Below are 25,693 nucleotides of genomic sequence, written 5' to 3' on the forward strand. Positions count from 1 at the left end.
AATGAATGCATATATAAATATAAATATAAATCAATTAAAATTGTTCACATTAAATCAACACATAAAACAGTACTTCATTATTAGAGTGAAAAGCTTTGCACCAGCACATACTCATTTTTTAAGGAGAATGAGAGGACATACTGTAGCAACATATCAATAGATTAGTACCTGGTGAAATGCCATAAAGAGAACATACGGTTCACCGCTACATGTGGTACAACATATCAGTCCATACAGGATTTGCAGAGTTTTTTTTTGTGACTGTTGTGGCCAAAAATGCTTTTTGTGTTTTTTGTGCGTTGTTTTGTGTGGAAAACTACTTGAATTGGCTAAATTGCAGTTGCATGAAATTGTTTTGCATGGCCTTTCGCAGAGGTGTTTGTTGGTAAATGAGACCTTTTTAGCCGTACTCATGTTCGACACATGTGACTCGAAGATGGTTTTGGCTGAACGTGCGTTGTGATGACATCACATGAAACATCTTGGCCCAAATCTGCGGTAATTTTGCAAAATTGCAAGCTCTTCCGAATATTGTGGAGTTTGCTCAATTTTGGGTTCATTTTCACGATCGCAAAATCGCAAAATCCTGGAGGTACTGACATGTGCGTATAATGCACTACTTTTTACAGTTACGCTGCTTTTTGTCACCCACACCGACGATCGTGTAAATACAAAGAATACACAGCATTGACGTTTTCTCCTTCATTTAGTCTTAACCAATTCCCACCCACTAGCCACCGCTCTCCTGTCATACACCAGTTAGGCTAATGCATGTTCCACTGAGACACGTGAATCCAATCAGTCCATCTTTTTGAGCTGCTGGTTATGTGGCATCACATGGCAGCGTAATACACTCTGAGCATATCGCTATCCTCTATCTTCCGTGTACATGAACTCACAGATGCCCTCATTTGGCTAATGAGGTTAGAGAGAGAGTATGCCATCACATTTTTACTCTGTTGGACTCCAGGTTTGGTCAGGATCTGACCTTGCGATCTCTGGACGCTTTTCTGTTCACTTTTGGCTTTAATACTGGAATAACCATTACAATAAGACGCATCCCATCTCTAATTGAAATGATCACTAACAAGATGTAAAGGGAGTTTGGATTGTGTTGCATGCTTTGTGATCTCTGCATGAAGACTTTTTTTTGTCACTTGGTTGGGTATTTTCTCATCACAATTGGACGTGTGTTTTCATATCTCTTTAACTGTACACGGCAGACAGACAAGTCTTTAATGAATAATCATCTGAGGAGACTGACATGACCATGGATGGACAAAGAAAAAGGAGGAAACCAAAAGCACACTACATACAACAACCATTATATATTATATATGATTAAAACATTGTCATGTCCTTGTTTGTCTTTCTCTATCCTCTTGTTTTTCAGTATGGTTTTGTTGATTTGTTAATTAGATGTTGATCTTGTTATTCATTGGTGTATGAACAGAGAGTATGAATAGAGAGAATATATAAGCACATTATAAAATTGTTGGAACGGTTTCTATTTTGTTTGTTTGTTGCTGAGAGCCGTTGTAAGTGTCGGTACTTGTTGAGAAAACTGATGTATGAATTATGTTACCTTTTGTGCAGTAGGATCCAAAAGATGGAGTCCATTAACATGTTCGCATCATTTTATATATATATACACACACGCACACACACACTTTTGCTTGTTTATAAGTTTATTTAATTTGAGGATTCCTCAAACAGCTCAACTATGAGAATCTATTTGCACCTGGGTTAAGAAAAGTATTAGTCATAAAGTACAGCAAATTTCACTCTTAAGCACTAGTTGCATTTGACTAGCCAGGCCCAAATATCATTAAACTTCATCCCTTTCAGCTTTGTTTATTATATATAATACAGCAAAAAAAATAATAATAATAAAATAAATAAATAAATAAAAAAGCCAAAGTACAATTTTGAAGTCAGAAACTTGTTTTTACAGTTATTCCAAATGCACACAGGCAGCAAAGCTAACTAATGTATTTAGAAATAAAATGAAGTAGCTATGTTCACTAGCAAGCTAGCTAGGACTAGACGGACTACTATTTTGTGTAATGCGATAGCAAAGTTTACTAGCAGGTTAGGTAATGTGTAATTATAGTCCAATTTGCTAGCAAGCTAAATACACTAGACTATTCTAATCCAGCAGGTTCAATCAGCAGCAAAATAGCTAACCTTAGATTATTATGTGTCATACAGTAAGTAAATTCACTAGCAGACTAGCTACATTGGATTAAGTGTCATTCAGTAGCTACTGTAAATTCAGTAGGAAGCTAGCTAACAAGATAACTGTTCAGAACGGTTATCATGGTCAGATATTAGATTATTATGTATAATCCACTAGTAACCTAGCTAACAATAGATTAGAACAATATGATCAGACAAACTACTATACAGTGTAGAACAGAGTTACTGACAACCTGTTTAATCTTAAGCTAATTATTATAGTGTGTTATTATAGCCACATTTTATTATGTGCAATCCAGTAGCTAAAATCAGTAGCAAGCTAGCTAGCATTAAGCTAACTTGTGTTATAATTGTGATAATCTAAACTGGCAGACATGTTTGTTTGCTACTTGCTACCTAGGTAATCTATGGTATTACTAACAACTAAATTGTGTACAAATATATATATTTTTATTTTCGCCCAGGTACAAATGGGATCTTTCTTCAAAGTATGCGCATTATTAATGATGGACTCTGTAGACAAGGGGACTTTTGGAGCTTACTGTACATGTAGTACGTGTATTTGAAGCATCTCTGATGTCAGCCTGTTACACGATGCACTCAGGAGGTATTCAGCACATGAGCAGAGAACCTATGAAGGCAGTGCATGGAGCCATGGATGAATCCAACAGCTGGATGAATGCGATCTTGACCTTTATGACTAATTTGGTAACACCGGAGGAGGAGGAAGAAGAAGGTATATTTCATATAGAATTGCACTCCATTCCCAATAACAGAGTTAACACACTGACACAAGCATAACGCCTAAAACCACTGGCAGAGGTTTGATTTGACGAGATTTGGCTTATAATAAGTTTTACTATGAATCGGTTCCATTGGTGGTCACTGTGTTTTACTGCTGGGGGGAAATGTCACATGTCTAGAGAAATGACATTCACACAGAGATTAGGAAACTCTGCTATCATATCCAAACAGCAGGCCCAGAAGAACACACTCGGGGAGGAACCATCAGATAGCCAACATGCTGAAATCAGATCAGACTTCACCTTCTGTGCAGCCTCTGGCTAAATCTGGCTCTGGTTTAACATGCTGGCAGAGGTCACATGACAAACCCATTTAAAGTAATAGCTTGAGTTGATATGAAAATGAAACAACTTTTCCTTTATCCTAAATGTAGTGGATCACTCAAGACAAGTGTCTTTAGTTTTGCACTTAAGCTATGAGCCTAATGCTACTATAAAACAAGGGAACATTAAAGCTACAACAGAATGCCTAATTCATCACAAGCAACATGTATTTTTAGCCGTTTTAGATTGTTAACGGTCACAGCACTACCACATGCACACATGACACACCGCAGTAACGGCCTGATACTGTGGTTGTATGAGAGAAGAGGTGATGGAATTATTGATGAAATTTTTAATAAGCAATGGGATACTGTTTTTGCAGCTTTTCCCATCAGAGAGGACATTTGAGACAGAAGGATGAGGCTCTGTACCTGCAAGTGTGAAACCTTATGCTGTGTACAACGTTTGTTATGATTATGAGTCTGCAAAATGAAAAAATAAAACAGAAAAAAAAGAGAGCTACGCATTTCTCTCAGTTGCTTTCATAATGTCTCTTTCTACTTGCACTCTACTGCAAAATACACATTAAACACTATGCAAATGACCAGTGCGAGGTTAAAACCAGAGAGGACACCTTTAGTTCAACACCATTTAGCTCTACAGCACTTCAGAGGACAACTACACTGACAATGAGAAGGTCACATATGCAGTTATGACACCATTAATGATCAGTCTAAGTATGCCCATCTGATCTAGAGTTTAAATCTGAGTCCATTACCAGTTTTTATCAAATTTCTCTAATTATATTCCTAAAAAATAGATCTTTTTTCACTAATATTGCCATTTTATTTCACACTGTAACTATGAAAATTATGGGGCAAATGTAAGTCCCATATAAGTCCAAAGCAATAAGAATTAATAATAACATAAAATACATACATGACTCTCCATCCTAATGGATAATATTATAGATACTAAAAGTGCAACATAAAGCCTAAGGTTTGTTCTTATTGACTGCAGTAAGAAATAATAAGAAATGCACAGATGGCCATCCCTACTAATATATAACTTTTACATAGATTATAGATATTCAATATCTCCAAAGTTTAATTTTCAGTCCAATGGTTTGTTCTAATACACTCTAGCTGTGCAAATATTGGGACAATATACTGTACAAGACCCTTATACATCCACAGTCCACTGATTCGTTCTGTTAGTGTTAATGATAATTACATAAAATGCGTATATGGATATCTGCACTAATGGCCAAATATTTCTAAGTGACTGGACACAGTAAAAATAAAATTATGAAATGCGTAATGAGATTATACATTAGTGTCTAATATGTACTGTATAAACAGTAGATTCAATATACTTTGCTGTATGTCCAAAGTCCAAATGGGTTGTTCTAACTAGCTGTGAAAATATTGGGGCAAAGTATGAGCCCCTTTTAAGACCAAAGTTTAGAACAAAGTCACCTTGTGTGAAAAGTAGAACTTAGAAACACTGAAATGTATGTAAATATTTCATAGTATTTGGTATGTCCCCCGTTTTGTCCTTAATGAGAGTGTGCACTCGAGCTGGCATGGACTACACATGTTTGTGCAATACATTACGATCCAATTTATATCAAATCCAAGAGAAAAGCTTCTATTGTTTTCCAATTTTAAATGAAAAAAAAAAAAATCCCAGATTTTCAATGTGGTCAGTCTTTTGGACCCCATTGTATTAATAACATTAATATTAATAATAACATTAAATGCATACAGAGACATCCATATCTACTAATATCTACTGTTAAAAATCCAATATAAGGCTTAAACTGACTCTGTCACTGTCTGTAACCTAAGGGAGATTAATCAGTAAGAATAATAATATGAAGTACATAATACATATACAGTACATTTACTAATATATAATTTCAAACATCAAAAGCCTTACTTTTTCAAATAAGAATGCAATTTTCTGCTAATATATTATAAATTTCAAACAAAATTTCATATATTTTTTTTCATAAATATAAGTCACATATTTCACACTGTAAGTCATAAAATTGGGGGAAATAAAAGTCCCACATACATCTAAAGTCCAAAACGTATAATAAATATACTATGCTGTGACTGTGAGCCTTAATAATAATAATAACATGATATGCATAGACATATACCCGTCTAAAAATATATTGTATTAAAATGGTATAATATAAGACCCATGTGACTGGAAGTAATGATAATGAGAATGTAGAATAAATAATGACTCTACGGCAAATAGTTTCAATATACACCAAAAGGCCAATATATGTTCAATGGCTAATTGGCTCAAATCAATCAATATCAAAATCAAATCAATATCCATTTTAATAGAAGTCCAGTATAAGCACTTAGCTTGATTCTAAGTAGCTGGAAGCATTGAAAAGCATTAAATGTATATATGATCAGCCCTTACTAATAGTATATAGATTGCAGACATTCAATATAAATCCAAAGTCCAATATAAATCCAGTGGTAATCTCTAATTGTCTAATGAATATATTTGGGCAATATACAGTATGAGACCCTTTTAGCTCAAAGTCTAATCTAAGTCAAAATGTTGGTTCTAATTTACTGAGCAACAAAGATACTAGCATACAACATGTAGATGTTCATCTACAATATAAGATAAGATAAGATAAGATAAGATAAGTTAATGCTTTATTAATCCCCAGATGGAGAAATTAGAGATTTTAATGTTTGTAATATCATATATTATATCATATATCATATATTACTGTATGTAATATCATACATTTACTGAAAGTCCAATGTAAGTTGTCCTAACTGAATAAAAGCAGTAACCATAATAACAAAAAATGCATAGAAGGCTGTGATTTCGTTATAGTGTTAAGACCAGTACAACACCAACAGTTTGATTTAACCGACTGATCAACTGTAGCTGTGAAAAATGCACTATATGGCCAAAAGTTTGTGGACACCTGACAATCACACCCATATGTGCTTGTTAAACATCCTGTTCCAAATTTAGTCTCTATTTGTTGTTATAATTAACCTCCACTCTTCTGGGAAGGATTTCCACTAGATTTTAGAACATGGTTATGGGGATTGTTGCCATTTCAGCCACAAGAGCATTAGTGACGCCATGCACTGATGTCAGGTGAGGAGGCCTGGGGCTCAGTTACCATTCCAATTCATCCCAAAGGTGTTCAGTGGTTCTTCCACACCAAGCTTGGCAAATTATGTCTTCATGGACCTCACTTTGTGCACGGGGGCATTGTCATGCTTGAACATGTTTGGAGCTCTTAGTTCCAGTGAAGGGAACTCTTAATACTACAGCATACAAAGACACTCAAGACTCAGTTGTGTGCTTCCAACCTTGTGGCACCAGTTTGAGGAAAGACCATATATGGGAGTAATGGTCAGGTGTCCACATACTTTTCGTCATATAGTGTAGTATAAACCAATAATACAGACCATTGATTTTCATCCACAATGATTGAGCCAATATGTTTTGCAAATATTTTCAGCATCTGTGGCAAACACAAATTTGATAATATACAATATAAGTGTGACAAATAAAAGAAAAAAACAAAACTAAATTACAGCCGCTCACTATGACAGCTTCAAAGCTCCTTGTTGTGGATTCTACTAGTTTCTGGAGCTGTACTGGAGTGATGAACACCGTTCTTCCAAAAGATACATTTTTGATCACGGTGGTGGAGAGCACTAGAAACACACAACACTCCGAAATCTCCCACAGGTGTTCAATTAGATTGAGATCTGGTGAGTGTGAAAGCCAAGGTATATCATTTATATGGTTTTCAAGGGGTCATCCTGGAAAAGACCACTCCAGGCAGGATTGAAGTGATTCATCATAGCATAAATGTGTTCAGTCAGAAGAACTTTGTATTGATTAGCACTGACTGTCCTCAAAGGGGATTAGTAATGCCAAACCATGCCAGCAAAATTAAATAGAAAACTTCCTGAAATTTCCAACAACAGACCACATTAGGTCTAAGCTCACATTATTTTAGGACTTAGCACAAGGGAACAATAATAAATATAACAAGAAAATGGTGATGATGGTGGGACCCCCTACAACCAACCCTGCCACACAAAGATCCCCCCCACTAACAACCCCACTACACCACCACCACACCAGCAAACCCCTACTTAGAAACCTCCACCCAATCACCCCCTCCCACTAATACCACCCAACCCCAGAAACACCCCACTTCTCCACCCTACTACCACCCACCCAGCTCCAATAAACCCTCCAATGCCTGGACACCTCTTTGAGAACTACTGATGTAAAGTATGCAACATCAAACCAAAAAAGAAATACATAAATAAAATCTGACCAGGGTATTGAAATAGATTTCAATTACGTATTCATTTCTTCAAACAGCTTCAAGGAAATCCACCTATTTAAAACACAGTAGTGATCACAGTAGTGGGCTCAGACTCTCTGGACTGTCAGAAGTGCTCTGTCAGTGCCTACAGCTCTACCAGCTCCACTGCCCTGCTTAATTTGGAAAGCTAATGGTCAGCGCTGGTCTTTTTTAGCATTCATACACACACACACACATACACACACACACACACACACACACACACACACACACACACACAAAACACACACAGTATTTCCGTACAACCCCAATTCATGAAATAAAACACGTATTTTTTAATCCTATATTAGTGTGTTGTGTGTACATACATCATACACAGCAGTGTGTTCAAGCTTCCTTGAACCTTCCTGACCTTGATTTGAAATATAAAGTGTCTGGTTTCTAGGTCTGGCAATATATCAACTCTTTTAGTGGAGCATTGAAAGCATGTGGGGTCTGGGAAGTGTGTTAGATGTAGAGAAGAGAAATAAACTAGGCTTTAATCTCAGACTTTACTGCAAGGACTGCAATGTTTGGCATAGATTTCAAATATACTGTATTTATGAAACATGGCAATAACTGTAGGCAAACAACAACAACAACAACAACAACAACAATAATAATAATAATAATAATAATAATAATAATAATAATAATAATAAAGGTTTATTTAGACTGTACCGTTAGCATACTGAAATGAAAAGCAGTCCGTAGCTTGAGCTCTCTATACAGTATGTAAATGAACAATGTGCCTACATTTGAAAGAATTTCTTAGATTAATCAGAATTACTGTATGTGATTATTGTCTTATTGTGTTATTTGGTTACACTTTACTTAAGGGTGGTGTTTATGTACTACATGAAACCTACATAAGCCCTTTCTGACACAAACCTACTAAAATATTTAGAAAGACTTATTTCTGTAGGTTTCTACAGAGAAAAAAGTCACATGGTGGTTATTTTTTAATAAGGTTTGTCAATGAATAAATATATTAAGGCCCTGAGTTAAGTTTCTCAATTTCAATAAAAGAAAAAATACTTAACTTGCGTGACATAGTATGGCATTCACACAAACTATTATGTTATGCAATTTGTGCCCATGACTTTGATATTTAGTGGCAACAGCATAATTGACTATTCATTTCTGAGGATGCTGTATTAAAATATAACCACTATATCACCTCAAAACTTCAATATATTAGTTATGATGAATAATTTCTCATTTGTTTCAAGTTTACATAACACCTGAGTCAAGTGACATACGGTTATAACATTAAGAGCGTGACAACTGACTTTATATCCCAGGGTACTTCAAGTGTGCCACATAATAGTGATAAAGTCAAATATAAATAAGTCTGTCTTTGCAATACCATGAGAAGTTTTTTTTTTTTTTTAGTTTTTTTATTAAACCTCTTAAAGAGTAAAATTAAGCTCATTTTAATTAAGGGCCAGAGATGATGGCCTTTACTCATCAAAGTTGCATATGATTAAATCATAAAAACATGTGTATGGAAATTCCACCAACAGTTTCATAATTCATCCTAATTTCCTTAGAATCTTAGAACTCACGTCTGTGTATGTGTAAATTCGAACGTAATGTTTTAAAACCTGAAAAATGATTCATTTGCAGTAAAAAAAAAAAAAAAATCTAATCTACTGTAATATCAATTTCCTTAATAATTATAGCAAATAGAAAGTAGAGTAGTATAAGCAGTAGCGATAAAAATAACAAGTTTAGTCGATAATCACACTTGTGTAGATTTGTGTTGAGCCTCATATTAAAATATAGGTAGCAGGTTTTAATGTCAACGTTTTAATTTGTCACTGGGAATCTGAGCTACAGATGTGGATCGTTATTAGCTTGACCGAGTAACAGGTGCATTTACATCCAAGAGGCACGATGAAGCTTTGAACTGGATGCGGAGTCTTGTGCTTACGCGCTATTCAAAGATGCTTGGTTATAATTGTGTGCAAAATTTTTTTCAACAATAAAACTCAATTAAGACACAAATGTATTCCTTTTGCTCCATTTGATTACTTTTAGCGTTTGTTCAAATATATTTATAAATGAAGCTTGGACTCCATTTGACTCAGTCTGACAGTATGATCTGAGTACTGAAATGAATAAAAACCATAATAAATAGTTCTCAATAGTGTAATAGTGAAACTCGTTTTAAGGCTAAAAAACGACTGTCATTACATTATAATGGAACTGTTATAAGCATTCCTATAAGCGAACATACCAAAGCCAAAGAAAATATATATTATATAGCTTTGCTGTTGCAAAGTCATGAATGCTATTATTAAAACCTTCACTATAGTCTTTCCCAGAACGGTTTTAATTTTTATAAGTACAGTAGTATTATAGCACTTCAGTAGTATGTAGTATACTACATGAGACACAATAGAGCGTCTTTTAAAAGTGTTCATCTTTGTTCCTTTTTTAACAAACCTTGACACAATTCTATTATCATTATGCGCCTCTGAAATGCCAAAATTACTGTGCGTATTTATAAAGTCAGATGTCATGATGTTCTCATGCAAGCCTGGAAAGAGTCATGTCACTAATTAATGTCAACTAAAATTGGTAACTTGTCTCAGGTTTTATGTCAACTTGACATCAAAAGTGAGGAAATTAATCTTTATGTCAGCTGACAACTGTTGCAGAGGTGCCAATGTACCTAACAAGAAAATCCTAGTATGCAGGATGGCTCCATAACAGCATAAATAATAATAATAATAATAATAATAATAATAATAATAATCAGCACAGATCATAAACAGGACATTCTACCTACCCCTCGTTTTTGCTTACCAGAGACCAAGGCCACACCTTCATGCTTTCTATTTTCTCACAAAAGCCAAGTTATGTGAATTCATAGGTTGAAAGGTACCAGGAATAAAATGCATCTTTAACTTCCTGCATCCTTTGCCTCTCAGTGAACTGGTGAATTTTATTTGCATTTGGTCTGAGAGATGCTTTATCTGAGAAAGCAGAAAGTGTAGTTTTCAGATGGCTTCTAGTAAGAGCGACCTCTGCTATTGAAAGAAGCATTTATAAAAGTTGATGTTGGTTTATGTCATCCATCCTTTCATTTTCCATACCGCGTATCCTACACAGGGGTGCGGGGGAGTCTGGAGCCAATCCCAGGGAACGTGGGGCACAAGGTGGGGGACACCCTGGACAGTGTGCCAACCCATCACAAGGCACAATCACACACACATTCACACACTACAGACAAGGAAATGCCAATCAGCTTACAATTCATGTCTTTGGACTGGGGTAGGAAACCGGAGTACCAGGAGGAAACCCCCGAAGCATGGGGAGAACATGCAAGCTTCACGCACACAGGGTGGAGGCAGGATTCTAACCACCAACCCTGGAGGTGCAAGGCAAACGTGGTAACTGCTTTTATTTCAACCAAATTTGAGCTAAAACACTTCATCTGGGGTACTGAGGTTAATATCAGGGTTAGCTGTAAGTGTAGGCAAGCATTAATGCTCAAGTCAATAGAAATACCTCGATAATATAATAATAACACTGTGTGTGGGTGTGTGTGAGTGAGGGAGAGAAAAAAACGCATGCCATGTTGACCATATAAGGAATGAATCTGGCGTCACTGTAAATGCCATATGTGAGTGTCTAACAGATAAAGAGGACTCCAGTGAACGCAACACATTTTGGCAAGAAAACCTCCTCTCTAAGCAAAGCCAAGTCATTTCCAACACCCAAATAATACCTCGCAGTCTTCCTCCCAGCATAAGCAACACAGTGAACCACCCATGTGTCCAGATCCTTACTGGAACATAAATAGATTTCTGCACAGATCACAGCCATATTGAATCAAACGTCCCTGTGGACTGACAGGCTAATGAAGTAATCACACTGACTCATACGTACGTGAAATGAAACCTGACATTTACCCTCCATATGTACAGTAACAGTGATGACACAGTAATATATTGCTGCATACTCAATATACAGGATATCATCTTTCATTTGATGAGGTCGTTCCCTCCTTCTCGAATATGAACGTGACCGTATGTTAACAGTTAAACACGGATAACGTAGATATTGACGTACTGTATGTTGGATATTTTAATCTATGCTTTTCTAATCGGTGTCTGTTTTTAGAGTCAGTATGCAATACTCTTAATATTTAGAAATAAATGCAACTTAGAGTTTATTCGTCTTCATCTAGAATAGTTCATCTAGAAGAAATCACGCTTAACTAGCAATGTTTTAGACATCTTTAGGCAGACTGACTGGTTTTACCACCGTGTTTGATGTTTGCGAGAATAAAAAGTAAATAAAAACATGCCCACATCATTTTTCCGTCTAATATATATCCGGTCTCTTAACGTTTGACGTGTCAGGTTTGTAGAAAAAACCCAATTGATAAAACCCATTTGTGGCCAAAACAGCCCAGAATTTTTTGGCTGATTGCTAGGACTCAGCCACAGCAATATCCGATGGGTTTTCCCAGACTTCCACACGTTGTAGCCATAACTTCTTTTGCCTCATATTCACCTTTGCAACCAATTTGAGTATCCAGCAATACCTAAAGTGGGCAATGTAGGGAAATATGACAATTTCAGTTTTATGATAAAGCATGTAAATAAATAATCATTATATGAATATACTGAATGATCTATTCTGCATTTTCACATTTCCATTTACCTTTTGTAGTTATTATTTAGTCAAATAACCGTGTGCATGTGTGTTTGTGTGTGTCTGCGTTATCTTGTTTGAAGATTTAGAGATTTGGTCAGAAATAATTTGCCATTAATTGTGGACGAGTCTTTGTCCTCTCTGATCCACGTTCATGACTGTTTCTGTCCTCATTAATATTCCTCTCTAACATTCAGCATTTTTCTCTTTTTCCTGAAGTGGAATGGCAAGCAGTGAAGAAGAAAGGTTAGTATTGAAAGCTTAGTCACCTGGTTACAGGTTACAGGTGTACAGAATGGTCACTGTCAAGCAAATGGGAGAAGTTCAATAATAATAATAATAATAATAATAATAATAATAATAATAATAATAATAATAATGGTGTTTGAGTTTTGGTGAAGTAGTTTGGGTTGAGTTTTATTCTTTGGATGAAAATGCATAACAATTTTATTTGTATTTTTGTTATTTGGCTATATTTGGTTATTTAACTATTTGGTACACATTTATCTGACAAAAAAAACACAGAATCAAACAAGCAAACAAAAAAAGTATTTATCAGCCAAACAAACAAACAAACAAACAAAGAATTGATTAATTCAGTTAAACAAACAAGAAAACAAATAAATAATGCTTCAGCAGCCAGTGCTTGGCCCCCTTATAGTAATACCCATGATACAATGCACATGCTGTGCTTATATATACTACCTGTTACACATATTTACTACATTTGTACATTTGTAAAGTGTTTTACAGGAAATATGTCAAACAAATAAAATACACATAAACAAGTTCATTAACATATACAGTACTATGCAAAAGTTTTAGGCACCCTATTTTAGTACAAAATCTGTTATAGATTTTTATTTTATGACTTCTACAGTATCAAGTCGGTACAAAAAACATTTTAGATTCCCAAACATTAGTTCTCCAGCACAAAATGAAATGTTACAGAAAAATATTTGCATGTCAGTAAAGAAAGCAGCGTATTAAGTGTTAAGAGACACTTTTCAGACAAAAAACACACTGAAGGCTGCTGGGTTTCGCTGCGAGAATAAGAAGCAAGCGCGACAGTCAAAGAACCGTGTCTGGTTCTGCAAGATGCTCAATAAAACTTACAGCTCATTTCCTTATGAAACTGCACACATTGTATTGGAGACTACTATTTTTATTTTCATTTTTATTTTTTTGTCACGCCAAATATTGACTTGTAAATGACTGTTTCATTTACTACTATGGACTGCTCTTTACTGTATTTAAAATTTTTTTTTAGAAACTTTTATTTTCATTATTTTGAAGACATCTTTGCTCTACAACATTTCTTTGCATCTGCCTAAAACTTTTGTACAGTACTGTAAAAAAAAGCGGTATTAAGCAAAAAAGTATGCCAACAGCTCTCATGTGTTTAGACGGAGAAAATCTGATTCATTTCAGTCAGGTTCAAACACATTTTAAATTCAAAACCTGATCACAACTAATCTCGTATTAGCGTATTAGCGTATTAGCACTAATTAATTTTTCCTTTGAGAGAAATGCATTATGCTTTCATAGAAACTTCAGAATGCCATGAAATACAACACTTTAAATTCATGCCAAATGAAAAATCATGCCACGAAAACATGACCCATCATGTAATCCTTCAAAAAATGAGAAACTGTGAGGAAGTAAACTAATGAGCAACACAATTTCTAATTTGTACATTTGCTGTAATTGTATTAAACAAACATACAAACATCAGAAAAAAGCTGGTGAAGATAAAATATACTGTATTTGGGAGAGAGCAGTGCAGTATGATGTGTGTGAAGGGAAATGTCATTAGACTTAGCCTAAAACTAAATGCTGTTTTACTCTCACTTGTTCAGTCACACATTTTTATTTTATGCAAATGTATAATTCCCAACATTAATGCTCGTTTCTTCCCTCATTATTCCAGGAGAATTCCTACCAACAAGAAAAAAAGGTTTGTGATTTATAAAAAATAATTGAAGTCAAAAAGAGATCAAATGCTGAAAGTATATTAATAAACACATGACATTTTAGTGTCACAAAATTCTTTTTGATTTTTTTTCTTCTTCTCATGATTAACAAAATGAATGCCTGTACCTTATTAGCACATTGGTGAGAAAGTAATTAACATTAAAGCAATGAGCACGTCACTCCATTATCCATTAACAGCTTTATGAGATGATCGTTAAATCTTTGCGCTTGAAATACAGCCGTGACAGCGCGCACATCTAAAAACCTTTCAGCTTCAGCTAATTTAGTCGACATAATGAAGAGGGGAGTTTGTGAATACAGAGTAATCCTGCTTTTGTTCTGTGTAGACATTTTCATTTAATTAAACCATCCTTTTTGCAAATGATGCTTTCATAGTTGCTAATGTTTGCTTTTCTTAATCACATTTAAACTCATCTTATACCACACTGTTGAATTCTCAGTTCTCATTGGTCGGGTGTTGATTAACTTTCTATAGCAGCAACTTTGACGGTCGTTTTGGCTGTAATTCAAATCAAGGGTTTTTGTCATAAACATGCCTTCCCCAGTACCCCTTTGGACAAAAAAAATGCCCTAATGGCTGTCCTTCAAATGAAAAAAGCGTGCCTCTTAAGTATATAACTTGAAAATGTGATACAGTGTATAAAATGTGATGTAGTGCTCCAATAGCTGCCCTTCAAATGAAAAAAAAAAAACCTTCATAAAACACCCTCTATGGTGCCGCTACGTGTGAGGAAAGATGATAAAGTGCCCTCTAGGGTGCCCTTCCACTGGAGAATATGCAATGTAAAACCCTATAGTGTTCCCATATTTGCAAAGAAAAATGAGGAATTTGCCCTCTAGGATGCGCTTCCATTGGAGATTGCATGGTGCAATGCCCTATAGGGTTTCCGTACATGCAATGAAACATGATAAAATGCCCTTTAGGAGATGCAGTACCTTGTAGGCTTCCCTACATGTGAGAAAATGAGATTAAGTGCCCTCTAGGGTGTCTTCAGGTAGAGAATATGTAACGAACTGCCATATAGGGTTCCCTACATGCAAGAAAGCATGATGACGTGCCCTCTAGGTCACCCTTCCAGTGGAGAATATGTGATGAAATGCCCTCTAGGGGTTCCTTAAAAAACCCAACTTCCCCTCTATGGTGCATCTATAGAAGAATAAAAAATGAGATAATGCCCTCCAAGTGCTCTGTTTATTTTTTGTACCCCTGCCTCTAATGTCAGCTAATGTCTGCCAGCTGACTGAAACAGATCAAATATATTAGGTGTCATTTTTTTTTTATGAATAGAAATTGCTAGCGTTGACAAATTGCTGTGGTATAAGAGGAATAAACCAATTCATAGTGTGTTGTTGTTGGAAAATAGAGTATTACATCACCTGATGATGTATTATTTCCCTTTAACAGCATGCCCCATTTGTGTCTTATTCTTTACTTATAACACTGAATAATTTATATACATTTTGCATGTTTTCAAATAATTTTATGCTTAATATTCATGGAAAGGGGCTGCTGTCATCATTTTAAGTGATCGTGACTGATTTGACTTTTTACAAGGAAATTAAAATGGTAAAAATATTAAATCCTAGCCTGTAAACTTCTTTTGTCTACTTGTTGGCTGGTGGCTAATGTTAAATTAAAAACAAAAAACAAATCTACAGTTGATTGCTTGAGCTAAGCAGCATGTAAACGCCTACACAATTATTGTATTTTCATAGAAGTGCTAAAAGCGTGAACAGTCATTAATTAAAACAGGATGTTTTTATTATTCACCTCTGGATCAACACACAATAGCAGCTTATTTACATATTGATTTTTAGCTACAACGATCAACAACTATGGAGCAGCTGTATGCATGGGTATTAATCTTATTCAAAGTGTATGCAACAAGCTGCAAGTTTAAGGTGACACTCTTGTAAAAGCAACTTCTGGACATAAGCAGCATTGTCCGTCTAATGCAGTTTGGATTGTTGCTTTTTTCATGAAGCTGTTTCTTATTGTGTACATCATTTATTCAGATTTTGTTACCTAAACAACTTCAGTTGCAGCGCTGCAGGCAAAAGAAATCATTCAGAAGGAGGAAGACGAGAAGAAGCTGAAGGAAGAGGAGGATGAAGAACAGGAGGAGGAAGATGAGGAACCTTCTGCAGTGAAGGAGACAGGGGAGAAAAGAGAAAAGGATGAAGATGAAGAAGATGAGGAAGACGAGGAGGCTGATGCAAAGGCTGACAGAGTTGAGGATGAGCATCAAGTCAAGGCAGAAAAAGAGAAAGAAGAGAAAAAAGCAAAGCCTACCAAAAAGCCTGAGGTAGACGCAAAAGAAAAGAAGAAGAAAAATGAAGAAAAAGAGGTAGATGAGGATGAGGAAGAAAAGCTAAAGCCTGAAGCAGGTGTAGAAAGGAAGGAAAAGAAAGAAAAGGAGAAAGCGGAGAAGGAAAAGAAAGAAAAGGAGAAAGCGGAGAAGGAAAAGAAAGAAAAGGAGAAAGGGGAGAAGGAAAAGAAAGAAAAGGTGAAAGGGGGGAAGGAAAAGAAAGAAAAGGAGAAAGAGGAGAAGGAAAAGAAAGAAAAAGAGGCAGAGGAGGGGGAGGAAAAGCCTGAAATAGATGCAGTGAAAAAGGAAAAGAAAGAAAAGATGAAAGGGGACAAGGAAAAGAAAGAAAAGGAGAAGGAGAAGAAAGAAAAAGAGGCAGAGGTGGAGAAGGAAGAGGAAAAGCCTGATGTAGTTGCAGTGAAGAAGGAAAAGAAAGAAAAGGAGAAAGAGGAGAAGGAGAAGAAAGAAAAAGAGGTAGACATGGAGGTAAAGGAGGAGGAGGAAAAGCCTGATATAGTTGCAGTGAAGAAGAAACAGAAAGAGGGAGCCGACAAAACAAAAGAGGAAAAAACGGCTGCTTTTAAGGAAGATGCTGAAGAACAGAGAGCAGCAGCAGACCAAACAGACGCAGCAACAGAAATAGATGCTGATGAAGATGTTGGAGAGGAGGATAAGGACGCTGACAAGATCTCTGAATTTGAAGAAGAGAAAAAAGCAGCAACAGAGCCTGTTGATGTGGCAACAAAACAAGAAGCAGCAGAACCTGCTGATGAAGATGAAGAAGAAAAAGAGGCAGGCAAGGAAGAGGAAGTCGTCACTGATGATGTTGCTACCTCTGAAGAAAGTAAAGATGATAGTGATGATGATGAAGAAGAAGAAGCACTTACAGTTCCAACAGCTGACAAAAAAGATGATGGGGATGAAAAACCTGCTAAAGTCATTGATGACAAAATAGCTCATGAAAAAGATGAGAAACATGAGGAAGATCTCAAAGACACAGCTAAAGTGGACACTGCAGAAGAGAGCGATGACGACCAAAAAGACAAAGATGACCAAATTGAAGACGAGGTGGAGGAAGATGCTCTGAAGGCTGAGCAGGAAACCAGAGATGATACAACACTCATTGCTTCTGCAACACTACAAACTGGTAATGTTTCTGAAACAGATGTTGATGATGATGAATTAATAAGAATGGATGTAGAGGGCAATAAAATATGACAAAGCTCCTAGTCTAGTCGAGAATTGGAAAGGGGTTGCACAACTATTCATTTTTAGTGGTCAACACTGTTCTCTACGCTGTGCACATGCTTGGTCACGCACTGCTGATGATGCTCCCATGCAGAAAAAAAATTAAACCAGTTGATTGCAGTGCAATTCGGACCAGCTACAGGCATACTTCACTCTGATAACAGAAAGAAAGTGTCAAACTTCACCCCAATGTACAGCCATGCACAGGCTACAGACTACCCATCCAGTTCCAATGCTTTAAAAGAAAACAGGGGAAATATATATACACACACATCGACACGCCTTCCTTTGATGGTTGATGCTACATCTTCAGCAGCATCTGCCAGGTGTTTTCCAGGCTGATAATGACCCAAGACTTAAACTGCCATGTTCAACTCTGGCCTCAGTAGCATCCAAAAAACTAGTCTGGACCAGCCTGTCAGCTGACATGCACCACTCTAGTTCAGTCAGATTGGATAGTGAAGTGCCCATGTCATTGAATTAAGTTTTTTTTGCATTGCTGGTCATGACAGAATTCACCATTCCACAATGCAAGGACTTTAATTTAAATGTTATTTCGTTTTAAAGGATGGCAAAATTGCAGGTTTAGTCAGAATTCTTTTGGGAGAGGATGGAAGCAAAATAGAATAAACAAATCTTTGTGTAAGTTTACACAATGTGCAGCTGACTGTAGAAATTCATCTAGCATGAATATAAGTATTGTCTGCCTACTGCTATTTTTTCTACTGCCCTGCTAGTTTATGCAAACCCTACAATTGGCTCAGGAGAAACAGTTTTTGTTTGTTTGTTTGTTTAGTGTTGTTTTTTAATAACAGAAATAGCCTGGCAATAGAGATGCAATTCAGGACACAATTGACAATGGATAAATATTTACACAGCAAATGGCTCAGCTGATCTGATGATCTTAATCATGGCAACAGACAAGCTAAAAACAATGCAACCATTGGAACTGCAGCGGGAAGACTGAGGAGCTTAAATTTGCTGTGGGTATTTCTGAACAGATGGCATGGAAGAAGAGGGGGGAGAGATTAAAATGATTAGGTAGGAGAGATTGAGAAAGATCACGATAGTGATGATAATAGTGTAATATCACCAAAAATTGGTTTCAAACTAGCTAAAAATGATACAGGAAGAAAGATGGTGAGGCAGATGACTGTCCAACCTAGACATATTGTAGATGTACACCATGAACAGAATGAACCACTTGTATGAGCTACAGTGCTGTGAAGTTATTCTGTGTGTATATCTCATACTACATAGTTTTAGATCTTCAGACAAAATACAACATAAAACAAAGGCAACCTGAGTAAACACAGGTTTTGACTGACTTTTTTTTATTGAAGCAAAAAAGTTATCCAAAACCTATCGCCAGTGTGAAAAACTAATTGCCCCCTTAAACTTAAAATCTGGTTGTGCCACCTTTAGCAGCAATAACTACAACCAAACATTTCCGATAACTGGAGATCAGACTTTCACTTACTTCTAGGACTAGGACTTACTTCTATGCTTTGGATCATTGTCTTGCTGCATAATCCAGTTGTGCTTTAGTTTCAATTTACGGACTGAAGACCAGCCATTCTCCTTAAGGATTTTCTGGTATAGAGCAGAATTCATGTTTCCCTTGATTACTGCAAGTTGCCCAGCCCCTGAAGCAGCTAAGCATCCCCACACCATCACACTTCCACCACCATGCTTGACTGTAGCTATGATGATCTTTTTGTGGAATTCATTGTTTGGTTTACACCAGATATAACATGACCGCTGTTTTCCAAACAGTTCCACATTCGACTCATTGGTCCACAGAACATTCTCCCAAAAGGTTTGAGGATCATGAAGGTGTGTTTTGGCAAAATTCCGATCAGCCTTAATGTTCTTCTGGGTTAGCAGTGGTTTTCGCATCCTTTGCATCGCATCACTACCTTAAACAGCTTATTATTCAATATAAATGGTCTTCAAATCGTGGTAACAGATGCTGTTTGCTAATTAAAAAAAAAGTCAAGATAATGCAACATTAGTTTTTCTCCATGACTGTTTTTGCTCTGCTATTTCCATAAAAAAGCAATAATGCATTTTCTATCCACTGGCTTCTTGGATTTATAGACACCAAAAAACTAGAGGACGAGGCAGTGAAGGAGGCTGAAGTGGAAAAAAAGGAGGATGTAAAAGCTGACGATGAGGAAACATCAAAACCAGTGACTAAAGGTAAGTTATACAGGCACTAGACTAAAGAGTTTAATTGAATATACACAATATAAACAAATGTAATTAACCAGAGCAAGAAAAGCAACCCAGCAGCCAAAAAAATGGAATTTCAAATTGTTATGGGGGTTCCCATGTTCAGCATTGAACCACAGTAGTGGTTAATGGCTAATATGAAAGTAGACACTCAGGGCTTTAAGAATTTGTTTATGAGTTTTATAAGTATTTTTTTTTTTTTTTTACCTAGCCTACTAAGTTTTAATGTTATAATTTTATTGTGGTAGTTGTATACAGTGTATACAACCGTATAGTTGTATACCCCCCCCCCCCCAAAAAAAAAAGAAAAAAGAAAAAATAATACTCTTCCTGTTTTTCATATCTGTGATCATATTACTTCAAAACATCTCCTCACAGAAAACCTCACCACATTAAAGAATAAATCAGGAATCTCCTGGTCCTGTTTTTGTTAAATGCAAATTATTTGTTTTTATCTTTATACTTCCTTGTCAGTAGTAAAAAATAGTCAAGAGCTTACATGTCTTCAGCGTCCATTTTATATGTCTTGTAAGACCATGAAGTTACAACTAAAAAGTTACAACTAAAATTCCCGTTTTAGGCGAACCTGTGGAACAGAATTAGACAGAACTCTAAGGTCATGAAGCTAATTTTATCAGCAGAATGACGCATGAGATAACACAGCATGTCTTCGAGGTCAACATGTACAACTGCCAGCGTTCATGTCTGTGTTCAGGAATTCACAATGCTGCTCCTTTGAAGCCAGAACGCCACATCTTTAGACAAAGTAAAATCCCGAGCCTCGTATGGTTGTCTTAGATCAAAGATAGTATGAGTAATTGGTTTTAATGAGTCTTTAAACTGTAGTTGTTGACGATTTGCTACAGTGGTACAGCATTAGTCACCCAAAACTGCTTTTGAAATCATTACACAACATAAAAAGCATCAACGTGCCTACACTTTTACCCTCAGGAGCAACAGCTGCTATGAATATGCAAAATGTAAATGTCCCTGCTCCTGTACACCTCCTCTCCCTCCCCCTGGGAAAGGTTCATTCATTTAATCAACTCACAAGGCCATCAGATTTTATACATTATTCTCAGTAAAAATGTTTTGATCTATAAACTATATATCATTTTATGACAACACTGATGAATGCTTGAGTCTGATTCATCAGAAGGTGTTGATTCATTTTCTATAACAGCAGCTACAAGGTTTACAATAGTACTTTTGTTTTAATACATTATTATTTCTGTAGTAACGACACACCAGGACATGTATCCTGCTTTACAGTATAAGAATGGATTTTAAAATGTAATATAGTGATAGATAGATAGATAGATAGATTTTCTGTGAGGAGGCTTATACCACAGAGTTTTGATAAGATGGAGTGGTATCATGCAAGTTACGCTTGTGCAATGATAAAGTCCAATGCATAAAACTATATTAAAACTGAAAGCATATTATAAATTGCGTAAATTTCCAGTCGGGTTGCGTACCACTGGTGAATCTTATAGGACCACAGATTGAGAACCACTGATCTAAATAACATAAAATAAGAAGCAAACAATGAACGCAACACAAGCTGATAACAAACAAAGTCTATATAAACACTGGTTAACATCAGAACTGAACAGAACAGACATAATAGTCAAAGGTGATAACAATAATCAGAGATTATGGACAAGGTAGAACTAAAGATAAGCAAGAAGCTAACAGAAGGCTTTTGTGACACTGCCAACTAAATTCATCCATCCATCCCTCCATCTGTCTGTCCATTCATCCATCCATCTGTCTGTCCGCCCATCCATTGGTCTATCCGTCTGTCTATCCATCCGTCTGTCCATCCATCCATCCCTCCATCCGTGTGTCCGTCCATCCATCCACCCGTCTGTCTGTCCGTCCACCCATCCATCCATCCATCCGTCTGTCCGTCCATCCATCCATCCATCTGTCTGTCCGTCCGCCCATCCATTGGTCTGTCCGTTTGTCCATCCATCCGTCTGTCTGTCCATCCATCCATCCTTCTGTCTGTCCATCAATCCATCCATCCGTCTGTCCATCCGCCCATCCAGTGGTCTATCTGTCTGTCTAGCCATCCATCTGTCTGTCCATCCATCCGTCTGTCCGTCCACCCATCCATCGGTCTGTCCTTCTGTCCATCCATCCATCGGTCTGTCCTTCTGTCCATCCATCCATCTGTCTGTCTGTCTGTCCATCCATCCATCCTTCTATCTGTCCATCCATCCATCCGTTTGTCTGTCTGTCTGTCCATCCATCCATCCGTCTGTCTGTCTGTCCGTCCGTCTGTCCATCCATCCGTCTGTCCGTCTGCCCATCCATCCATCCGTCTGTCCGTCCGTCCATCCATCAATCCATCCAAACTTCAGATCCACATTACAGCTCACCTCAGACAAACACTGGTTAAAAAAAAGAGCTTAGTTAACATGGATCCTGATCAGAAAACACTGCACATACAGTACAGATCATTTGATGAAAAGTGAAACCGCACTATATAATATTTTTCTGATTGCTCTAGCTCCCAGCTTGCTCTAATTATTGACTGGGTTTTTTTCCCCAACCAAACAGTACCAGTACTTTTATTAAAACTTGAAACTAATCACACAATCTTTTATATGTTTTTTTTTATTTTATTATTGTATATCAGATGAACCCAAAACGGAGGCACGAGAGGAAAAAGAAGAAGAAACCGAAAGACTAAAAAAGGCAGAAGCTGAGAAAGAAGGTTAGTATTAGGTTTTGCTGGACACTCCATTTTAACTGACTACTACTAAGCAAAAAAAAAAAAAAAAGCTGTTATTTGACAAAGTATGTTAGTGTCACTTTAAGTATTCATATTGTGACATTTTCTGTTATTTATTTAACATTTATATAGTCTCCAGTGTTAGCTTTGTAACGGTTTTCCACCGTTACAAATGTAAATATTAATAAATAAGATTGGGGCAGTGGTGGCTTGGCGGTTAAGGCTCTGGGTTACTGATCGGAAGGCCGGGGTTCACAGCCAAGCTGCCACTATAGCTCTGCTCCAGGGGTCCGATATCATGGCTGACCCTGCACTCTGACCCCAACTTCCTGACATGCTGGGGTATGTGAAGAAAAGAATTCCACTGTGTATATGTGATCAATAAAGACTCATTATCATTATCATTAAAAATATGACATCATCAGCCCTTGATCTTCTTGAGCGAGACTCTTAACTCTTATCTGCTCAGCTCAGCTGTAAGCCACTTTGGATAAAATCATCTGCCTAGTGAGCAAATGTAAATGCAAGTATTAATTTAAATATAAATATGTTAATAAGACAAATGCATGTGCCTAATTGGAGTGATCAAGATCTTGGCATCCTCGAAGAGATCTAGAATAGTTTCTAAGTGTCTAATACAGTAAAAAGTTAAAAATATTTCTCAAGTCGTCTACAATTTTGTGCAACACACCAGGGACCTTTTTTCATTGTTTGTTTTTTTTTTCCTTTTTTTTCAAAAAAATAAAATTGATCTTATTTTGTGTTTTTGTTTATTTGATGTCTTCTGCATAATTGCATACGTTAAAAAAAGAGCAATTGTTACATTTACAAATGTTATCGTTTTATGTTTTTGAGATTACAGATCCGTTTGTCTGTCCTTCTGAGATTATCATTAGCATGGTTTCTCAGGAATGACTGGTTAAATGTTTGCCTCTGCCCTGTGTGCCTGGAGTTTGCATGTTCTCCCAATGCTTTGCAGGTTTCCTTCCCAAGTCCAAAGACATGCATTGTAGGCTGACTGGTATTTCCAAATTGTTCATAGCGCACGACTGTGTCCTGCGATGGGTTGGCACCCCGTCCAGGGTGTCCCCTGTCCTGTGCCCCGAGTCCCCTGGGATAGGCTCCATGCTCCCTGGGACCCTGTGTAGGATAGGCAGTATATAGATAGTATATCTATCTAGAAAATAGATGGATGGATAAAAATTACAGAAGCATTTGTATGTCAGTAAAGATAGTAACATATTACGTAATAGACTAACTTTGAGACAAAAAAAGAACATAATGAAGATTGTTAGGTTTTAGCTGCAAAAACTGTGAAAGTCAGAGTCTCTCACCCTTTCTCGCAGTACACTGGCATTCCATGCCCGAGATGAATGGAAATAAACTTATCGGACATTTTCAATCAGTATAAACAAACGAATTGTTTTATCGCTTCAAGTCTGGTATAAGATTAGTCAGGACACTGTTGGGTTTCTGTGTGCAGAGTATCGTGACTCTGTGTTTAGGTGCTGGTGAGCAGGAGGATGGGAAAGTGGAGGGCTGTGGACCCACTGCTGGGCAAACAGAAAAGTATATCTATCTATCTATCTATCTAGGGAAAAGTATATCTATCTATCTATCTATCTATCTATCTATCTATCACACTTTAATCTCTGTGTGAAAGTTACAGAACGTCAGCACTGTTTTCATTCTTATGAAGGAAAGAGTTACTACAGAGTCACCAGTTTATTGCTTTCTATTGTTCTGAATATATTCCTTTTCTCAGTTGTAATTAATCTATTATTGGTTTGGAAACAAAGCAAAGCTGGTATAACACAGATTTATCTTTTAAATTGTTTTCTAAATCCATTCCGGTCACAGTCAATTTCAGAAGTATTGGCACCCTTCAAAAGAATCGGCAGCAGTCACTAGAAAATAAAGACTGCATAGAATTTTCCACTCAAATTCCACTGGATTTTTCTCTAACGTAAATCATATCACTTTCATTGCTTCTTTTTTTTTTTTTTTTTAAAATATAAAGAATATTATATCCCAAACAAGCAAAACAAGTTCAAAAGTATTCACACCCCCTTTACTTTACTGTATGTTTTCATGAGATGGTGAGCCACTTTTTTAAAAAAACTAATAATAAAACCTACTCTACCAAATGTCACTGGGAGAAAACAAGAGTGAACATGCTGGTTTAATAATGCAAATCCAATATTCTGCCTCCGGGCTGAAAAGATATCAAAAACAGCATTAGACATACAACAGTCAAATTAAATCTCATCACAAATCTCCGAAATCTTGTAAACAGGAGCTGCACATTGGATTATTATTATTACAAATGAATATGGATACGTAATGCTCTTTCATATACATACATCAAATGACCCCATTCATCTCCTGTTATCTATTTTACAGTCATAAATCTTCCTCGTTGTAATGATCCGGTCCCTTTTCTGATAGGATGGCGCTCAGTCACAAAGTGTCACATTAGCTCTGACAAATTTAAGCAATCCAAACCTTTAATAAAGCTGTCACATTCGTGCGGGGACTTATATCCACTTTTTGAAATAGATTTTAGTCATGTGATTTATGAGTGTAAAAACTGATTGCCTTGGCTTTTTATGACACAAGTGCAATTTATGATACCTGTGACTTCAGTTTCATGAAATTGAATAGGATTTCATTATCATCAGCATGTGACTGGCGAAGTATAAAAACCATTTGAGCATTTTATCTGCTGTTATTTTAAACATATTTATTATGGAATCCTTTAAAATCTGGTACACCCCAGTGAGGTTGAATTCTTAATTCTGATTGGTCAGAAGGCGTTGATTAATTTTCTATAAAAACAGCT

At 36.5% G+C, this 25,693-nt stretch overlaps 1 protein-coding gene across 4 annotated transcripts in view; it reads left to right on the plus strand.

Moving 5' to 3' along the window:
* trdn (triadin) overlaps positions 1 to 25,693 on the plus strand; it is a 60,555-nt gene that overhangs the window by 15,048 nt on the left and 19,814 nt on the right. For all 4 annotated transcript variants that reach the window (XM_053613978.1, XM_053613979.1, XM_053613980.1 and 1 more), the window contains 6 exons: positions 2,804 to 2,935; positions 12,541 to 12,567; positions 14,252 to 14,278; positions 16,357 to 17,772; positions 19,974 to 20,075; positions 22,756 to 22,833. In XM_053613978.1, coding sequence (XP_053469953.1) covers positions 2,804 to 2,935; positions 12,541 to 12,567; positions 14,252 to 14,278; positions 16,357 to 17,772; positions 19,974 to 20,075; positions 22,756 to 22,833 — 1,782 coding nt within the window. The remainder of the gene's footprint in view (positions 1 to 2,803; positions 2,936 to 12,540; positions 12,568 to 14,251; positions 14,279 to 16,356; positions 17,773 to 19,973; positions 20,076 to 22,755; positions 22,834 to 25,693) is intronic.

The sequence above is a fragment of the Ictalurus furcatus genome, chromosome 25 (genome assembly GCF_023375685.1).
Source record: "Ictalurus furcatus strain D&B chromosome 25, Billie_1.0, whole genome shotgun sequence".
In the NCBI taxonomy this organism is placed as follows: Eukaryota; Metazoa; Chordata; class Actinopteri; order Siluriformes; family Ictaluridae; genus Ictalurus; species Ictalurus furcatus.